The 21,034-nt window shown below is 50.3% G+C and overlaps 1 protein-coding gene across 12 annotated transcripts in view; it reads right to left on the bottom strand.

The window, feature by feature from the left end:
* The window catches only part of LOC117654230 (plectin-like), a 47,275-nt gene extending 29,667 nt beyond the window's left edge, over positions 1 to 17,608 (bottom strand). For 11 of the 12 annotated variants that reach the window (XM_034400506.1, XM_034400505.1, XM_034400508.1 and 8 more), the window contains exon 1: positions 402 to 576. In XM_034400506.1, coding sequence (XP_034256397.1) covers positions 402 to 552 — 151 coding nt within the window. In that variant the 5' untranslated portion in view covers positions 553 to 576. Of the gene's footprint in view, positions 1 to 401; positions 694 to 17,295 lie in introns of those variants that run through there. The other variant, XM_034400510.1, reaches the window with a different exon arrangement.
* Positions 17,609 to 21,034: the final 3,426 nt, after the last annotated feature.

The following is a 21,034-nucleotide window of genomic DNA, read 5'->3' as shown; positions in this document are numbered from 1 at the left end:
CCAATAAACGGCCTTACGGAAAAGTATTGCCTTCAAAACGGCGATACACAAAAGTATCGCCAAAATTTGGCGATACTTTGGAGTATTGCCACGATTTGGCAATTAACGTAGAACAAATGAAGGGAAGAAGACCTTGGTTTGATGCCATGGTTTTGGCAATATCCAAAAGTATTGCCAAATTTTGGTGATACTTTTTTGTATCGCCGCTCAGAAGGCAATACTCTTCCGAAAGGCCGTTTATTGGCAATACTCAATTGTATCGCCAAAAAATGTACTTTAGTATCGCCGTTGCATCTGCAGTGTGTATGCTCAAAATACCTTGTTACAACAGGCTACTTTACTTTGTATGGCCGAAAATAGTTTGGTAGGTTTTTAGAGTTCGTGTTGGTTTGATTACTCACCGGTAGCCCCAACTTCACTCGTGTCCTCCGCTGTTTCATTCGTTGTTTCCATCTTGACGGCAGGAGCGACAATGACAGAAGCCATCTCGACGTCAGGAGCGACACTGACAGAAGCCATCTTGACGTCGGGAGCGACAATGACAGAAGCCATCTTGACATCGGAAGCGACAATGACAGAAGCCGTCTGGACCTCGGGAGCGACAATGACAGAAGCCATCTTGAAGACAGGAGGGACAATGACAGACGTCATCATCCATGAGTCAGAAACTGAACTCACCAGCCCTCCGCCACACTGTTCCAAACAAGAAAAATACGTATTACTGGAGGCTTCTTGTACAAATCAGTTGGAAGGTTATGCACTAAAAATGTGCGAAATATAATCGAAGCTGTTTTTGGGGAGGATCAATGCACTGTCAAACCAAACGTGGAGAACTCCACATTTGAAATGCGGTGGAATGGAATTTACAGTCTCCACACTTGGAACTGCAGAGTTTGCAGCCTCCACACTTCAAACGTGGAGTTGTCCACGTTTGCACCATGCTACGAGATAGGGGCTCTGTGGGCTACTCCACACTTGAAGTGTGGAGGCTGCATACTCTGCACTTCCAAGTGTGGAGACTTACTCCACACCAGGAAGTGTGGACTTGTCCACGTTTGGTTTCACAGTGTGGGCGTTGACCTTCTTTATTACACTCCCAATTTCCTACTGAGAAATGCCGAGCAGTCATAATACTAAGCTAATTCTCAGTACTTTACGACACAAATCTGTCATAATACAGGAAAATTTGTTCATAATATGAAGAAATTGGTCATAAAGTTACTGAGAACTCTTCACCATAGGTTACTACCTTCGCTGCGCAGTCATAATAATAAGCTTTTCGTTCGTATTACGAAGAAAAAGCTCAGTAGGATATTGGGGAGTGTAGACTCGAGGCTTGAGAGAAGGTCGAGGGGTTGCACTGGGAAGTCAAGGGCACACCCCGCAAGAGCAGTCTGCATAATCTGCAATGGGCTCTACCACATTGTGCACTAAAACACGTTAATAATCGGACCGGAAACTACTTGACGCAGCGCCGTGGTGAAAGGGGTGAGGCGCTCAGAGAACAAAGGGGGTTGTTTCAAACTGAATGTATGAGTGGTTGGTATTGCATAAGCTTTGCACGTATGATGCGATATCTTAGCTGCATTGCACCATACGTGCTATACCCATAGCGTTTGGAATCTCAGTGTAGTGGACACAGGATTTCTCGAGTAGTCGCCCACTCGCGACGTGTCCCTTCTCCCGCATCCCGGAGTGTCGGGTGGCGCGCAGCGCGGAACTGGGGTCGCTCAAAGCGGGCTGCTCCCCTACCTTCTTGGGGTGTCAAGTGACCGCTGCGCCGAGGCGCCCCGCCCCCACTGAGAATGAATTGGTCACCACCATCACCCTTTAATGGGTGATGCAACTTCGTTGCCCAATTTTGGGTGGCGAAAAATTCATCGCCTGAAATTTGGTAACGTGCGTTGGGTCGCCCAAATTTCAGTAACGTCGTCGGCGACGCCGTGAGGTTCCCGATGACGACCTACCGGGCCCACCACGATGAGCCTCATGTGCGGCGTTGAGGCCTCCGGATCTCACGGCGCCCGACGCCGAAGTCGGTTTCGTTTCACGCCCAGTACTTTCTGAGATACGAGGACGTACCACGAGGCCGCCGTTCAGGCGGAGGAGGAAGTGGTGTTTTTTTCGAGGCCAAAGAGTAGCTCTGGCCACGAGCCTACGAGGTGTCCGGGACTTTTCATTTCAGGGTTGGGTAGAGGGGGTCCCGGCCCACCTAGGAACCATAGTTGGTCAAGTTCCAGCCAGCCGTTTGTTCAGGATGGCGTCAAACAGCTGGAATTTTGGACTTTTTCTGCAGAGTAGATGATTTTCATCACCATCCTGGACAAACGGCTTGACCAATTTCGGTTTCCAGGTGGGTCGGAACCTCCTTTACTCAACCCTTCAGTAAAAAGTCCCGGACATCAAGTAGGCTCTTGGCCAGAGCTACTTTGGCCTCGAAAAAATCACCACTTCCTCCTCCGCCTGGACGGCGGCCTCATGGTACGTCCTCGTAGGACGCCGGCCGGTCTGCCCTGCAGGGCTGGCGGGCCTTGCTGGCAGCCGGCAGCGCGTCTCGGGCCCGGAGGCGGAGCAGCGGTGAGCGCCTGGCGGGTAGGCAACCCCTTCTGCACGGAAGTCCGTGTGGCTGCCTGCCCGGTAGGCGGCTGTGGCGACCGCCACAGCGGCAGAAAGTAGTACTGGGCGAAGAACGAAACTGACTTCGGCGTTGGGCGCCGCGAGAGCCGGAGGCCTCAACGCCACATGGCGGTCATCGTGTTGGCCCCGGAAGGACGTGGTCGGGGACCTCACGGTGTGACCAACGACGTTACCCAATTTTGAGCGATGATTTTTTGACTGCCCAAAATTTAGTCACCGCTGGCTCGTTACCCAAATTTGAGCGACGATGCGTGCGTCACCCAATGACAGGGCGATGGTGGTGACTCTTTCATTCTCAGAGCCGGTACCGAAAACTACCAGTTTTTTAGGAGATAATACATTTATGTACACAGCTAGACGCGAAAATAGAAATAGAAATTAAAATTATAGATGCGTTAGAATGCTTGTACCCAGCCAGGTGTCCGAAACGACGTCGATTCGTCGTAGAATCGTTGAAAAAGCCATCGATTCGACGTGGAACCGTTCGAACACCTAGTTCTGGCAGGGTACCGTGAAACGGGGTAACTTCGGACACTTTTGAGTGGTTTTTAGCAGATGATACCTTCACTCTTGAAACATATTTAAAACTACTATACACAAATGAAGGTGTCAGCGTGCTTTTACTCTCGAGTCCAGAAACCAAGCGCGTATCCTAACAATATAATAGGGGCTGGCGGCCGGGGCGGGCTGGTGTGTCTGGCGGCTGGCGGTGAGGCGCAGCCTGCGCGAAATTCGACAATCCCTCCGCGGTACAGCGCCAGCGGCACGGGCGTAAACAATGGCACCCTCTCCTCACATTGACAATCCCTCCCCGCCTGCCACGCGCAACAATGCCTCCCGACTCGGCCCGGCGCACAGTGGTCTGGGAGACCGATTTAGGCGGACATAATTCAATACTCCGGTAATACTAAAACAAAAATAATGAAACTGCTGAAGGTTAGGTTTTACAGGTCGCTGAATCCAATTCTGTAAAAATTTCAAACCAGGGGCGGCTCAGTTTTACAGAAAAGGGGGGTATTTTTTGGATTTTCAAGATATGGCCTTCAAAAGTACAGCTCCTTGGTTTTGAGGGCCGCTGAATCTGATTTTGTAAACAGTTTTGACCAAGGGCGGCTCAGTTTTCCAGAAAAGGGTTTTTTTTTTGTTTTTCAAGAAATGCTCTCCAAAAGTACAGCTTTTGGGTTTTAAGGGCCGCTGAGTCTGATATTCTGCCAAATTTTGGATCAGGGGCGGCTCAATTTTCCAGAAAACGGAAAAGGGAAATAAAACTCCAAAAATACCTCCCTTTTTTGGAAAACGGAGCCGCCTGTAATCTGAAATTTTTACAGATTCAGACTCAGTGGCACTCAAAACCCAATTACTGTACTTTTTAAGGCCATATCTTGAAAAACAAGAAAAAAAATTCCCCCTTTTCTGGAAAACTGAGCCGCCTCTGGACCAAAATTTTTACAGAATCAGACTCAGCGGTCCGCAAAACCCTTCCACTATACTTTTGAAGGCCATATCTTGAAAACAAAAATCCCCCCTTTTGTGGAAAAATGAGCCGCCGATGGTTCAAATTTTTACAGAATCGGATTAAGCGACCCTTTTAAACCAACGTTCAGCAGTTTCAATAGTTTTGTCTGAGTATTACCGGAGTATTGAATTATGTCCGCCTAAATCGGTCTGTGCGCCGAGCGCGCGCTTGCCGGCCGGTGTCGCATATTGTGCGTTCCGTGGTTACGTTGGACCGTGCAGAAATTAGAGTAGCAGATATTAGCAGATGGTTCTTTTTGTATCGTTTTCCTTAATATATTGCTGACAATTTAGACCAGAAATGAAAATGAATGAAGCCGAATGAAACTTTCTCGAACTTAGAATAGTTTGAATTGAACCGTTGCTCAACACTTTCTTCGCGAGCGATAGCGAACGAAAAATTTGGGGGACAAACCCCAAAAGTGAGTAATCAAATTTATTCCCCAAAAGAGCGCTCTTTCACGCATATCTTCAGAAATTCTCTGACCAAAACTCAATTTTGCAGAACTTGTTTTTGTGGACAACTTTTAAAGAGAAAATTAGCGTTGGCGCATTCATTAAGTTTGAGGCCCCGTGTGTGGAAAAAAAGGTGACCCGTTGCTCCAAAAGTGTTGTTTTTAACTCTCCCAAACAATATACAAACGGTTAGTGCCGATATATTTGATTTGCAGTTTTAAGAAATGCCAATTTTGGTCCGCCTAAATCGGTCTCCCAGACCACTGTGCGCTGTCTGAAGCCGATGGCGTTCGGATTAACGCGGCATTCAGGGCTTTGCAAACTTCACGAAACAAAATTGTAAAATTAGAGAAACAGCAGGCGTCTGTAATTTGCTCTCACATCTGCCTCTGCCCGTGCAGCAGTTGATCACAGTAAAAAGCTTACGGAAGCTGTAAAAGAAATCGCCTCTAGAATCGACCTGCTTAACGTAACGACAACTGCCGCGGCCAAAGTCACTACTGCAACCACTGAACTCAGCTCACTCCTTCGTCAGTGTCAAAGCTTGCTCTCGGTTTATTCTGTTGACATACATGCCTTTCTTTCGGCATGGGACACAATGTTACAAAAGCGCCTCTCGACGCAATTCTTGTCTCCCACGCAGTTGTTGTATGTCCTTCAGCGCATTCCGCTGAAAGCTAACCGGCGCTTCCCGGTCCCAATCGAACTGGCCAACAAGAATAATTATAATTTGTTAGAAGTAGTACCTACGCGACATGGGACTGACCTATATTTGTACATTCATGTCCCCATGGTCGCGCCGAGTCCGACACCAGCTCAGGAGCAGTCCCCACGTCAGTTCTCGCCAGGTCCTGCGTGGCCATGAAGGCGATTAGTGAGTATGGTGTTGTGTCAAGTGTCTTGTAGAGTGATTGTAAAGTGATTCTGAAGTGAAGTGATTGCGTTCTCATATGGTCTGTGAATAAACATGCCTTGTGCACTGCATTGTGATTCGGCTACTCTTTCCACTCACGAACCCTGTCCACGCTACTCATGTGAGACCAGGCCTCCGAGGAAGTATTATTTAAAAGGAGATAAACCGGATTCCTCACACAATGGAAGCACGAGACGTTTTCTCACTACCGGTGTGCGCGCTCTCTAAAGACCACAGATCTGCGCAAGGTGTCCTTGTTGTACTCGCTAAAGTGGGAAACGCGCGTAACGTTAGATCTCAAGACGCCAAGCAGGCCCATCTCCTGTACAATAAAGCGTTCAAGGTTCTGGACGCAACTGAGCCCCAGTACTGCACTGTCCTGTGCGCAGTACGTGAGTTCCTTATTCAGACGCTGCACAGTGGTCTGGGAGACCGATTTAGGCGGACATAATTCAATACTCGGTAATACTAAAACAAAAATAATGAACTGCTGAAGGTTAGGTTTTAAGGTCGCTGAATCCAATTCTGTAAAAATTTCAAACCAGGGGGGCTCAGTTTAAGAAAAGGGGGGGATTTTTTTTGGGTTTTCAAGATATGGCCTTCAAAAGTACAGCTCCTTGGTTTGAGGGCCGCTGAATCTGATTTTGTAAACAGTTTTGACCAAGGCGGCTCAGTTTTCCCGAAAAGGGTTTTTTTTTTTTTTTCAAGAAATGCTCTCCAAAAATAAGCTTTGGGTTTTAAGGCCCCTGAGTCTGATATTCTGCCAAATTTTGGATCAGGGGCGGCTCAATTTTCCAGAAAACGGAAAAGGGAAATAAAAATCCAAAAATACCTCCCTTTTTGGAAAAAGGAGCCGCCTGTAATCTGAAATTTTTACAGATTCAGACTCAGTGGCACTCAAACCCAAATTTCTGTACTTTTTAAGGCCATATCTTGAAAAACAAGAAAAAAAAAATTTCCCCCCTTTTTTGGAAAAATGAGCCGCCCTTTGGGCCAAAATTTTTACAGAATCAGACTCAGGGGCCGCAAAACCCTTCCACTATACTTTTGAAGGCCATATCTTGAAAACAAAAATCCCCCCTTTTGTGGAAAAATGAGCCGCCGATGGTTCAAAATTTTTACAGAATCGGATTAAGCGACCCGTTAAACCTAACGTTCAGCAGTTTCAATAGTTTTGTCTGAGTATTACCGGAGTATTGAATTATGTCCGCCTAAATCGGTCTGTGCGCCGAGCGCGCGCTTGCCGGCCGGTGTCGCATATTGTGCGTTCCGTGGTTACGTTGGACCGTGCAAAAAATTAGAGTAGCAGATTTTAGCAGAGGGTTCTTTTTGTATCTTTTCCCTTTATATATTGCTGACAATTTAGACCAGAAATGAAATGATGAACCGAATGAAACTTTCTCGAACTTAAATAGTTTAATTGAACCGTTTGCTCAACACTTTCTTCGCGAGTCGATAGCGAAACGAAAAATTGGACGAATCCCAAAAGTGAGTAATCAAATTTATTCGCCAAAGAGCGCTCTTTCACGCTATATCTTCAGAAATTAGCTCTGACCAAAACTCAATTTTGCAGAACTTGATTTGTGGACAACTTTTTCAAGAGAAAATTAGCGTTGGCGCATTCATTAAGTTTGAGGCCCCGTGTGTGGAAAAAAAAGGTGACCCGTTGCTCCAAAAGTGTTGTTTTTAACTCTCCCAAACAATATACAAACGGTTAGTGCCGATATATTTGATATTTGACAGATTATAGAAATGCCAATTTTGTCCGCCTAAATCGGTCTCCCAGACCACTGTGCGGCGTGGGGCGCTCGGGCTCGGCGGCGGGCGGTGCAAGCCACAGCTCGGCATGGCCAGTACCCAAGTACCTACACCGGCCAGCTCGCTCGGGTCTATGTATTTTGTTTCATACACAATTTTAAATACTATCTTTGGAATGAGCCCGCATACTACCCCGTAAAAGAAAACAAAACGAGTATCATCTGCTTTCATTAACGTTCGTTGAATGAGATTTTTTTGAAATTGTGAAAGTTGTGGTGCTGTCATGGACTTGAGGGTTAAAATTTATCATCTACGCACCTTTAGCTTCGATTTGGCGCTTATTTCAAATATTTGCACCTCACCGTTTTTACAGTGGAGGGTCCGAAGCAGTGTCCGAAATTACCCGTGTTTTGGGGTAATTTCGGACACCCTTGGAAAAAACGACTTTTCGTTCTGATTTTGGTCCCAAAATCGATCACTGTCTCTTTCTAAAGTGCTAATATGATTATGTGAGAAATTCGTAAGGGTTTAGATGTAAAAGTAAGGTAGGGGTGGTCATTCATACATAATTTTAAGTAATGTATTGCACTCATACATAGTAGTTCAATTTCAGAAATAGTGGGTGGAACTAGTAGAGCCATTAGAACGCTTCTATTTGTTAGTTTTTGACCGATTAGCTTTCACAGGCAACTCGGGCCATACTTTATTACGCGAAAGTGAATCTTAAATCTTCCTCTACAAGATTACATACGATCACATACATGCATATGAAAGGCAAGTAGTCGTGTCGTATGTACGGTTAGGAAGATACAGGGGCTCAGGGGAAAGCGTTGCATAGTAAACCGGCGAGCTATGCAGCCATTCGCCAAGTCCAACTCTCATGTCACATGAAAGAAAATTAATCACAAAAAAGTCGTTGACACTAAGGTAGAACACGCCATAAAAAAATAAGTATTAAAGATGTAGCTTTGCCCCATTTTCATGAAATTCGAAGTTTACAAAGAAACCGCTGTAACAATTGAGGATTTTCGTTGTTATTGGACTATCTTCAACTTTCAGAAAAGCTCTTCAGCTTCCACCACTCAAAACCCCGCGAAATTGGAAGTGTTCAGGACATACCCACTCTCCCTGGCGTGACGTTTGTATGTCCGAAATTACCCCGTAAAGTAGCATTTTTTCAGTTTTAAGCCCATATAAACCATACTATTTGACCCAGGTGATTGAAAATTTGACACAGTGTGCTCTTAACATGATTGAATCGACAAACAATCCCCTCATGAACCGGCCATGAACAGTTTCGGCTTGCCAGTCAAAGTTTTTACGCATAAAGCGACTTTAGGTAAAAATGGTTAAATACAAAAACCACTATTTCTCCTGGAGTTTGCGCCTGATTTGGCCTCCGGGTGATTGATCAGATGGTTTTAAGTGTGGCCGATGCGATGCGCGCAACGGGACAAGCCTCCAAGTTGGCCGTTAGATGGGAGCATCATCGCAATGCTTCCGGGCAGAGTTGTCCGAAATTACACCGAGTGTCCGAAATTACCCCGTTTCACGGTACTCTCGTCGGCTCGTGGCTGGCGTGGCTAGAAGATTATGAGCGGAGGGCCCGCGGCGGGCGCCCTCGCCTCGTATCGCCGCGCCACGCAGTAGTCTCACAGACGGCCGTGGGTGCTCGGGTTGCGCGCGCCGTGTATCGCCTCAAATATACTCGAAGTATTCATATTCATTACTTATTTCATCCATAATAACGACAAAACACTGCAAAGCCACTGGTAAGTTTGCTTGCCACAAATTTGGCAAGCCGTTTTGAATGCCAAAATTTGGCAAGCTTTGGTCGGAAATCTTCATAAGCTTGCCAGATTTTGGCAAGCTGGGTGGTACTTCCGGGTCAAGCTTGCCAATTTTTTGGCATTCCAAACGGCTTGCCAAATTTGTGGCAAGCAAACTTACCACCGGCTTTGCAACAAAACAGTGCATGCGTCGCGCAGTGTACCACCTCCCCCTTCCCCTCTCAAGACGTCACGTCCCACCGCGCCCCGCCACACCCCGCCGCGCCGCGCACCAGTTTTATCTACGCGCACTTGAACCTTGAGTGCGTACAACGCATCGTGCAACCCCCTCCCCCCCTTCCCGAGACGCCGCGCGTCGGCTGCAGAGAGGACGGAACTTGATCTTGCTTGTCTTGGGTCGGGTGGCGCAGGCCGTAGCCGGCCCCGCTTGGAATTACTGTATGCCTGACACGCTGTGCGTCCCGAGGCGTCTCGCACCAGTACCTAACCTAACCTAACCTAACCTGTTACGCTGTGCGCCCCAAGGCGTCTCGCCCTAGTGCCGAAAACAGCTTTTACGGCTCTTGATAAATTCTGCGATTGGCCGCCAAATTGTGCATCCTCGCGTTGCAACATGGAAAATGATACCCAACACAGGTAGTATCGGGCATATTAGTGTGTCGATTAATTTGAAAGGGTACACTGAGAATGAAAGGGTCATAATCATGACTAAAATTTTCGGTGCGGATTCCTTTATCACCCGAATTTGGGTGAGGAACGTTTCCTCGCCCAAATTTGGTCGAGAACGGCTTCCTCGCCCTAATTTGGGTCTAATACCATGGATCCCCGTATAGAAAGCTGATACACCCTTCCACCCAAATTTGGGCGAGGAGGCCGTTCCCAAATACCCGCGGCCGGAATGGTCGGGTTCTTTTGGCCCACATAGTACCACCCGTGTTGGGTACACTGGTGAAACAAAGGCATTAACATTATGCCCTTTAAGGGCGTAAACGATTTGGAGAAGGGCATTAAAATTTTGCTTGAAATTCCTATACCATTGACGCCCGTCCCAAGGGCATAAACGATTTATGCCCTTGCAAGGGCGTAAAAGAGTATTTATGCCCTAAAGGGCGTAATTTTTATGCCTTTGTTTTACCAGTGTATCATTTTCTTCGTTTCTAACGCGAGGGTGCACAATTTGGTGGCCAATCATATGTAAACTCAATAACCCGTAAAAGCTGTTTTCAGTACTAGCACTGAAAAAAATCTATAGTAAAGGTCACCAAACCGATGGTAACTTTTACTATACCGTATAGTAACTTTTCGACAGCTGGAATTAATAGTGAATGTTACTATACAGCCGTTTAGTGTAAGCCACTAAAATTTACAGTGTGTCCTACTATACCGTTACAGTGTGTTCTACTATACCGTATAGTAAACCGCACTATCGTATGGTACGGATACGAACCAATCAAAATGCGAGCGGCTGCCGCCGCAGGACATCTCTCCTCCCCTCCTCTTGTACCGCCCTTCGCGGTGCAGCCGAATGGTCTAGGCTTGTCACTCTTACTTCTGCTGCAACCCGGGATTGAACCCGCGCCGTCGGCACACTGCGCCGATGCCGTACCATTCGGCCACCCTCGCCCGTGAGGGCTACCGCCTCCAGAGAGCAAACACGTGGAAGGCAGCAGCGCGCCGAGCGGCAGGAGTGGGAGGGGTGGGGGTGGCCGCGCGGCGAGTCTCAGCGGGGGGATGTGGCAAGGGGAGGGGCAGGCGACAACACCGGTGTAGTGGCATTTACTATACAGCAGTGGCAATCACCAAAGAACCCTTACCACAGCGTATAGTAACTTTTACGATAAGCGTTTCGTAACGCGCACTAAACTTAAAGTACTGTGCACTACTAATGGGCTTACTATACGGGTATTCACTAAAGTAGTTTTTTCAGTGAGGGCGCGACGCCACGGGGTGCACGACAGCTCTCCTCGCCGCGACCCAACACTCCAGAGGAGCGAGAGTAGTGCTGTGAGTAGAGGGCTAGGCTCCAGCCCTCTAGGCAAGAGTAGACGCGCCGCGTCTCGAGAGGGGTGGGGGTCGGGGGCCGCTGCACGATGTGTGTGTGCCACGCACTCAAGTTTCAAGCGTGCGTTGTGTAGAGACTGCTGCGGGGTGCGGTGGGGTGTGGCGGGGCGCGGCGGGGCGGGGTGGGGCGTGGCGCGGCGGAGCATGGCATCTCGAGAGGGGAAGGGGGAGGGGGTACACTGTGCGACCACGCTACGCACTTTTCCGTGTGGAGATAGACGATGCGATACGCGGCGCACGCAACCCGAGCCCCCACATAAGTGATCATCTGACACAACAACGTATCTTCATGGGGAATCCTACTGTAGATGCGCTGTTATGTACGAATGCCACACACATCCGCCCGTTACAGATAAACTGCGCGGCACGGCGGCGCGGCCCGGGCCCTCCGCTCAGAACCTTCTTACCAAGACAGCCAGGCGCTCGGTCTTCCCGCGCGGTTCAATTTACGGTAAAATACTTTTTCAAGGTGCTTTCATGGAGGGGACCGATCAGAGAGCTGGACCGGGCGCTCGAGATTCGCCGCTGATCGGCTGCGAGGATGACACCAGCTCGCCTCGGCTTGGGAAGCGACAGTTCATTTTGAACGTTTGGAGGAGAATCTGAGGGGGCTACCCACGTGCAATGTTTCGGCACACGAGATTTCTCAAGACAAGAGACTCGGTCGGATTTCGTCCACACACTAAATTCTTATGGACTTTTTAAATGCATAAGGACGCATTTTTTATGCATAGTTATGCAATTATGCATCACTGTACATTTTATGCATCTTCCTGCATAAAATGTACACAGTGATGCATAATATTATACATAACATATGGACGTATCTGTGCATGCATAACTATGCATAAAAAAGTCCATAAGAATTTAGTGTGCATTTATAAGCCTAAAATCTGCCTGTTTTTGCCCTTTTTGGGGAAAGATTTTGGATTTCCATTGATTTCTAGGGCTCCGCCAGGGGACACAGTTTTCTCGACTGGTTGCCCCGCCTCGGGAAAGTCTTCCCTCAGCGAGGTTAGGCTAAATCATACCGCAGATAACTACCGAGCGATTCAGAAGATCCGTTAGTCGCTCTGTCTCTCTCGCACCCTTACGGAAAGTCCCGTGAGTGCGAGAGAGAGAGACCGAGCGACGAAAGCAGTGCTCGCAATCAGCCTGCTGGTAGAACCACTCTGCAAACTCAAGTGTGTGCCAGGCATACACTTCTTGGTGCATGCCTGCAGGCACACACTTGCTTGTATGGATGCATTAGCGACGGTACGTGTGTGCCTGAGGCATGCAGCAAAGAAGTGTGTGCCTGCAGGCGTGCAGGAAAAAAGTGTGTGCCTGCAGGCATGCACCAAGAAGTGCATGCCTGGCACACACTTGAGTTTGCACAGCACGCGCTCGCTTGCGCATCTCTCACAGCAGGGACTCTACGGTCCCAGTCTAGGGCGTGAGGCGGCCGACCCGGCTTGCTGACAGTGCGGTGGCGCGGGGCAGGGGTGGGGAACGGGAGGGGGAGTGCTGGCTAGCGCCGCGCAGCCTGGCGGGGTGGGGGCTGGCTGGTGGCTGGGCTGCGCGGCAGCGGAGGCAGACAGGCCAGGCACTCCAGCCGTCTGATTCCGAACACTGCTTCGTCACTCTGTCTCTCTCGCACCCCTACGGACCGCCCCATGAGTGCGAGAGAGACAGAGCGACGAAAGCAGTGCTCGGAATCAGACGGCAGGCAGGTGACGGACAGACAGACGCACGGACGGGCGAACACGCACGCACACTGAGAAAACCTTACAAACTATTTCAGGCCTCACAAAGCAAAGCAGTTTGTTTTAACAAAGTATTGAGAGCATGCATGAGCTTACAAAGAAAATACTTCGTCATTTACGAACTATTACTTCGTATAACAAAGTAAATTAGTTTGTGTCGTGTATGCTCAAAATACTTTGTAAAGGTTTCAAGCGCGCAGAACCGAGTCCCCTCACAGACATTCCTCTGGCGCACAGCTTGGCGCCCGCAGCCTGAGAACATGCTGCCACATTATCTGCACTATGCTATATTCAGTTAGAGGATTTTCTGTTTTCACTGAGGTGAGTGTGGATTCTACGCCTCCAGAGGCGTGGATCCACGCGTCTTCACTGAAAATCGAAATAGTGTACGCTCACTCCCGCAGGATGAGACATAATGATCCACTGTTACTAAAATGTATCACCGTGCGTACGCGTGTATCCGAAAAGTCTACACGCATTATCATGAAACAAAAGGTCGTACATTTAACTGAAAATGGCGTGTACTTCCTCCGACTGGCCTTCTCCGAGGCACCTGGAACCGAGACCTTTTCGGTGTACTGCGGAGACCGCAACGCCGGTAACTAGATGCCAAGGTGGATGCTACCCTTGCGCGCGGGTTGAAAACGCGCGTCAGCCCGAGGGGCAGATCCATTTTGCACCACCTCACCTGTGAAACGAAAACCCTAGCACGGTTTGCGAGGAGCCTGGCGCCTGAAGACGTCCCGTCCGGGGAGGGCAAAAGGCATTGCCCCCTTTGACCCTAATACCCTATGTGCAAAAAGCAATTTTCCTGTAAGTAGGCAAAAAGTGCTACTTTGCCCCCCCCTAGGCCGACTCTGGATCCGCCACTGGCGGGGAGGGGTGGGGAAGGGGAGGAGAGCGGAGCGTCGGCGCGGCGAGGCGGCCCGTCAAGCTGGCAGACAGGCCAGGCAGCAGGCAGGCGGTGAAGTGAGTGATTCAGAAGATCGCTTTGTCGCTGTCTCTCTCGCACCCTCACGGAGAGCCCCGTGAGTGCGAGAGAGACAGAGCGACGACTCTTTTTGAAGCGCTCGGCAGCCCAATCGATCACGCAGGCAGAGCCGAGCCCCCTCACGGCTATTCTTCTGACTCACTGTTTCGCGACTCGCAACCTCAGAGAACTTGCATGTTTGCTACCTTTGTTAACTGCGTAATGGATCATCTGCTAAAATTGTTTCCGGTGTACCGAGCGGGACGCCTCAGCGCAAGGCCCGCACCACCGGCCGCGCCCACGGTGCACTGGTAACTTTGTTCTGGACCATACGCTCTGGTCCTCAGCGCGGGAAGGGGGCGTTATTAGGCAACAGTTAAGGAATTCCGTAGTGAAGTACAAATCATGTTCATGGCGCTGAAACCTCGCTCGCACTCAGCTCTCAGCTGAACTAAGTGAGAAGGTCTGAATTAGAGCTTTTGAGAGCTCGAGTGCAGCAGGTAATTGTTCTTATTCATCATCAAACTCCTAATGCATTGACCGCTTCCGTGGCGCCGCGCCCCATCCGACACTCGAGATGAGAGGGAGAAACGACCCTAGGGGCCGCTGCACAGTGGGGCAGAAGACCGGTGGAGGCGGACAAAACTCCAAACGCATTTCGAGCTGCAGAGTCGCGAAATGGGACTCGGATCGAATCGAGCGTGTGACCCCACCAATGGATTCCTCGTCCGGAGAGCAATTCATTGGTGGAGTCGCACGTTCGGTTCGAGCCCCATTTAGCGACTCTGGAGCTCAAAACGCGTCTAGAGTTTTAGCCGCCTCCAGACTGTGCGGGGGACCGCGGGACCGCTGCGCGATGCGTGCTACTGCGTGTGGAGGCCCTCGCTTGGCGGACCCCCACTCCGCCAGCAGACGAGGGCGGCGCGGCACGGCACGGTGCGGGCGGCTCCGAGACTACCATCCTCTAATCTAGCCAGCCAGCCGCTCGCACTCCCCGCAGAAGAGCGCAAGCATTTTGACATTTTTAGCAGATGATACGTTCTCGTATCAGCGTGCTTGTACTCTCGTTCAGAGAGTACCGAGTTTCCGGCTAGCCAGGCAGCAGTTGCCTCGTTGCCTAACTAGCAAGCCTAGAAGAGGCCGAGCGCCTCGCTGGCAAGGCAGCGGCTGGCTGGCCTGTCTAGAACATTATGAGCGGAGCCGCGCCGCGCCGTCGCGCGCCCGCCGCTCATGAATCGGGGCGCCTGCGGGGGCTCGGGTTGCGCGCGCGGCGTATAACCTCGACACCCAGCTGTAGTACTCATGAAGTGCGTCCCTCACGTTGCGCGGTGCCGCTTCCCTTCCTCTCATCACGAGACGCTGCTAGCACGCATCACGCAGCTCGCCCCCCCCCCCCTCCCCCCCCCGGCGCCCCTTCCTCTGCCTAGACGCCACGTCCCGCCGCGCCCCGCCACAGTCCACGCGCACGCACACACACACACACACACGCACAAACCTTGAGTGCGTAGAACGCATAGTGCAGCGCCCCCCCCCCCCCCCCCCCTCGGAACCCCTGCCCCTCTCGAGAAGCGGCGCGCCGGCAGTCGGCAGTGCACGCCACTCATGCTTGCTTATCTTGAGCGTCTCGGGTTCGTGTGTCGCAGGCCGCGGCCGGCCGGCCCTGCTTGGAGATGTGGCCGACACGCTGCGTCCGGCGAGGCATCCCGCCCTAGTACCGAAAACAACTTTTACGGCTGTTGAGTATTCATGTGATTAGCCACCAAATTGGGCATCCTCGCTTTGAAACAACGAAAATGATACCCAACACAAGTGGTATCCGACATATGTTTACACAAAACAATGGCACGTTAGGATATCTAAAAGTAAAAATAAAATTGACATTTGCGTGAATTATTATGCGTAAAAAAGAGTTCCGAGTGTTTACTCTTCCAAATTAATTCACAAAATGTCACATTCGTCATCGACAAATTTTTCAACACATCGTGGAGAAAAATAACCACCACACATTTAAATAAACATTCTCATTAGTATCATCTGCTTTCACGTTAGCGTTAGCGTTAACGTTTTTTTATAATTGTAATTACTATTTCTATTTTTGAGTCTAGCTGTGTACATAAACTTATCATCTGCTAAAAATAGTTTCGATCATGTTTCGCACATTTAGGCCCTTTTTGTGGCCCACTGACTGAAACCACTGAAACCCAGTCCTTGTGCCGCACGGTGGGCCGGTGGAGCGAGGGGTGAATCACCAGTGTACTAATTTGCCCGTACTCAGTGTACTCACAGGCTTAAAAAGAACGAAATTCTCTAGTTTTTCGACCGATTTGGCGTTGAGTGCCGTTTAAAACGCTAGATAAAGCCATAAAACGTTTACAAATGTGAAATTTATGAGTAAAGCAAGGTGTACTCACGCGTACTCACGTACTCATGTGTGCACTAGGACGCTGAGTGATTCACCCCTCGCGGTGAAGGCGGTCCAAATCCCGGACGCGTTTTGAGCTCGACTCGACGTGTGACCCCCCCACCAATGGATTCCTCGATCGAGCAATCACTGTGGCAAAAAGGTACGGAAAATCCTGTAATTTTTTTGCCAGGATTCTCCGTAGCCCCCTTATCAATATTCTCCGTAGGCTCTTACAGTATTCTCCGTAGGGCCGCACAGTATTCTCTGTAAATCCGCACAGTCTTTCTCCGTAGGACATCGAAGACTGTATAGTCCTACGGAGATCACTGTGCGCTCCTACGGAGAATACTGTGCGGTCCTACAGAAAATACTGTAAGAGCCACGGAGAATATTGATAAGGGGCCTACGGAGAATACCACAAGCTGTTTACAGAATTTTCCGTACTTTTTGCCACGTGATCCATCGGTGGGGTGACACGCTCGGTTCGTGTCCCATTCAGCGACTCCGGAGCTCAAAACGCGTCCGGGATTTTGACCGCCTTCACCGGGTCTTCTGGCCCACACAGTAAAAGCGGTCCATGGGTTTTCCAGGGAACTTCCCCGGGAAAGCCAGGAACCTTTTTCAGCGTGCACTGTGCGGCGCGGCACCGCTGCGCGAGCGCGCAGAGCGCAGTGCCTCGGCGGCGCCGGCAACGAACGGCAACACGGCGCGGGCGCGAGCCCCCTCCACTATATGAACTGGGGAAAGGGGGAAGGGAGGGGTGCGGTTATCGCGGCACGCGGGCATGCGCAAGGCCCTGGCCTGGCCGGCTGTATGATCCTGGGGGTAGGGCATGAGGGGGGCGGGAGCTACTTGAGCGGAAAAGTATAAGCTGGAAGCACTTGCTTAGTGCTCTGGTGCTGCTGGTATACCTGTCAGTTTCACCGATATCCAGTGCTGAAATACACAGTCAACTACATCTCAAAACACGGCAATGTGCTTTCGTTGACGAGGGTTGCCTTTCCCTGCTGTTGTCAACATTGGTCTCGCCCGCTGGACAAGCTTACCGGTCTGTCACTGGAGTATCAGTCCCATATCCTGCCCATGCTGGCTATGACAGGCCTGCTGGGGGTCGTCTCGCAAATCCACGCCGACTTTGCTGTCAGTTTTTGTTTCAACGGAAGACTGACTAGGTTGCCGCGCCTCGAACGCGCGGACACACACACACACACACACACACACGCACTGACACACGCGCACGAACACGCACCGGCGCACGCAAGGCCCACGGCCTCAACCGGGTTGTATACACAGCGGTGAGACGCAGCACGACGACGTGCGGCTCCCCGCCAAGCCACGACACCCAGCCAGCGCGCCGGCCGAGACGAGACTGCTGCCTTGCCTTGCCTGCCTAGCTAGCTAGCAGCGTGCCGTGCCCCGCCTGCTGCCAGCCTGCCTTGCCTGGCCTGCCTGCTGCGTGGTGGGTTGCGCGGCCCGGCGCGCCGCTGCGCCTGCGCCGCGTCCCCCCCCCCCCCCCCCCCCCCCGGACACTCCACGCCGCCGCCGCTATCTCTCCTTACGCGCATAGAGTCCTATACACCTGTAGGACTCAACGCACGCGCGCAGACCCAAATGGGCTTTGCAGCAGATGATACATTTCGAGGCGTCCCATTCAAAAGATCTTATCTGGGCGTCCCCCCCCCCCCCAAGCAAGCGCGTTGGAACGTCAAACAAGTTTGGGGGTCAAGGTATTGCATGTTGCCTACCTCGCAGGGGATTGGCCCGGGGCAGCTCGAAAACTGGGGGGTTGGCTGACCCTCTGACCCGGTGCTTTCGGTGCCACTGCCCCCAAGAGAATCTTCTTGTAAACGCAGGCGAATTTCACTCCGTTTGACCATTTGGGACGGATACGAGAGTGAGCAGAACATATTCCTACAGGCACTAGTGGTCCCTTTGATCTCTCACCTTCAGATTGAAGTAAATTAAATCACAGATTATGTTGATTTGTAGCTGTATCAAATGATCAAACTCACCTGCGTTTAAAATAACATTCCCTTTGCACTGGTAAAACAAAGGCATAAAAATTACGCCCTTTAGGGCATAAATGCTCTTTTAGCCCTTGCAAGGGCATAAATCGTTATGCCCTTGGAAGGGCGTAATGGTATGCGAAATTTCAGCAAATTTTAATCCCCTCCCAAAGCATTAACGATTTATGCCCTTTAAGGGGCGTAAATCGTTTACGCCCTTTAAGGGCATAATTTTATGCCTTTGTTTCACCAGTGTGGGGAATGCCCAGATAAGATCTTTTGAGTGGGACCTCTCGATTTATGTTCACAGCTAGACTCAAAAAAAACACTGGTAAAACTAAAGCGTAGTTTTACGCTTCAAGACTTTACACCTTTGAAGCGCACAACTACGCTTCAAGATGATTCCCCCCCCCCCCTTTTTCCTCATGCATTTAGATAGGAGGAAAGGAGCGCATGAGCTCTTGAACGATTCAAGAAGGGCGTAATGCTACGCTTTAGTTTTACCAGTGAAATAGAAATTGAAACTGTAAATGTGTCAGGGCGCTTGTACTCTCGTGGGGGCAGGCCGAGCGACTAGCTGGCTAGGCAAGAAGATTCTGAGTGGAGGGCCCGCGGCCGCGGCTTGCCGCGGTTTTCTTGTGGCGGCGGCTGTGGAGGCTGCGGGTTGCGCGCGCCCCGTATCGTCTCATCTGTCTGTGGCAGATGTTATATTGTGACTGACAATGACAATTTGTGCTCTTGCACGTTCTTTTTAGCAGGTGATACGTTCACGTATCAGCATGCTTGTACTCCAGTGGAGAGTACCGAGTTTCCGGCTGGCCAGGCAGCAGCGGTTGCCTGGCTGGCCTGTCTAGAAGATTATGAGCGGAGGGCGGCGGGGCGTGCCGCGCCGCGCCCCGCTCATGAATCAGCGCGGCTGCGGGGACTCGGGTTGCGCGCGCGGCGTATAACCTCGACACCTCTAGTACTCTAGTACTAGTCCATGAGTACTCCAGTACTCATGAAGTGCGCCCCTCGCGTTGCGCAGTGCCGCCCCGCCCCCGCCCCCCTCTCGTTACGAGACGCTGCTAGCACGCAACGCGCAGCTCTGCCCCCCGCGCCCCTTCCCCTGCCGAGAGGCCATGTCCCGCCGCACCCCGCAGCAGTCCACACACACACACACACACACACACACACACACATACACTTGAACCTTGAGTGCGTAGAACGCATAGTGCAGCGCCCCCCCGAACCCCTGCCCCTCTCGAGAAGCGGCGCGTCGGCAGTCGGCAGTGTGCGCCACTCTTGCTTATCTATCTTGAGGTCGGGTTCGGGTGGCGCGCCAGCCGGCCGGCCCCGCTTGGAGATGAGGCTGACACGCCGCGTACCGCAAGGCGCCTTGCCCTAGTACCGAACACAACTTTTACGGGTGTTGAGTATTTATGTGATTAGCCACCAAATTGTGCATCCTCGCGTTGAAACAACGAAAATGATACCCAACACAAGTGGTATCGGACATATGAGTGTCCCGCCGTCATTGCGAACATGTTTAACACAAAACAATGGCACGTTAGGATATTCAAAAGTTATACTAAAATTGGCATTTTCATGAATTACCATGCGTAAGAAATTTGTCAAAAAAAGAGTTCCGAGTGTTTACTCTTTGAAAGAAATTGACAAAATGTCACATTCATACATTTCAATAAACATTCTCATAAGTATCATCTGCTTTCACGTTAGCGTTAGCGTTAACGTTTTTGGTAGAGTGACAGTCCACACACACACACATCCACTTGAACCTTGAGTGCGTAGAACGCATAGTGCAGCCCCCCCCCCCAAAATCCCTGCCCCTCACGAGAAGCGGCACGCCACTCATGCTTGCTTATCTTGAGCGTCTCGGGTTCGGGTGTCGCAGGCCGCGGCCGGCCGGCCCTGCTTGGAGATGTGGCTGGCACGCTGCGTCCGGCGAGGCATCCCGCCCCAGTACCGAAAACAACTACGGGTGTTGAGTATTCATGTGATTAGCCACCAAATTGTGCATCCTCGCTTTGAAACAACGAAAATGATACCCAACACAAGTGGTAGCCGACATATGAGTGTCCCACTGACATTGCGAACATGTTTAACAAAAAACAATGGCACGTTAGGATATCCAAAAGTTAAAATAAAATTGACATTTTCGTGAATTATATGCGTAAGAAATTTGTCAAATGAAGAGTTCCGCGTATTTACTCTTCCAAATTAATTCACAAAATGTCACATTCGTCATCGGCAAATTTTTCTACTCATCGTGGCGAAAAAAACCACCACACATTTAAAAAACATTCTCATTAGTATCATCTGCTTTCACGTTAGCGTTAGCGTTAACGTTTTTTTTGAAAAAAGTTACACTTTTTTCAAAAAGCTGAAATATCTCGGCCAATTTTAAAGCTACATAAAAACCGAGTACACCGTTGGAAAGAGCACAAAAAAATGAATCAAATCAAGTCTTAAAACGTCCCTTAAGGTCCATGAACATTTTATCATTTTCTCTCAAACTGAAAAAATCGGTTTTTGCTATACCCAAAATACCTCATCTTCGATTTGCTTCAAACTTGGTGGGAAGGCTCCTCAGACCATCTACTTTAATGCCCTAAAATATTGGGAATCTTTTTTGCCTCGTTCGCCGTCCACAGGGCCCAACGTGTGTCGGTGCACCCAAAAAACAGCAAAAAACAGCCGAAAAATTGACCTTTGGCCACCGTTGCCTCTCCTGGTTGTTTGAATTGCGCGCCAACAGTTGCGTGGTTGCCAATTTTTG

The sequence above is a fragment of the Thrips palmi genome, unplaced genomic scaffold, assembly GCF_012932325.1.
Source record: "Thrips palmi isolate BJ-2018 unplaced genomic scaffold, TpBJ-2018v1 HiC_scaffold_10, whole genome shotgun sequence".
In the NCBI taxonomy this organism is placed as follows: Eukaryota; Metazoa; Arthropoda; class Insecta; order Thysanoptera; family Thripidae; genus Thrips; species Thrips palmi.
This window is presented reverse-complemented; position numbering and strand designations above follow the sequence as displayed.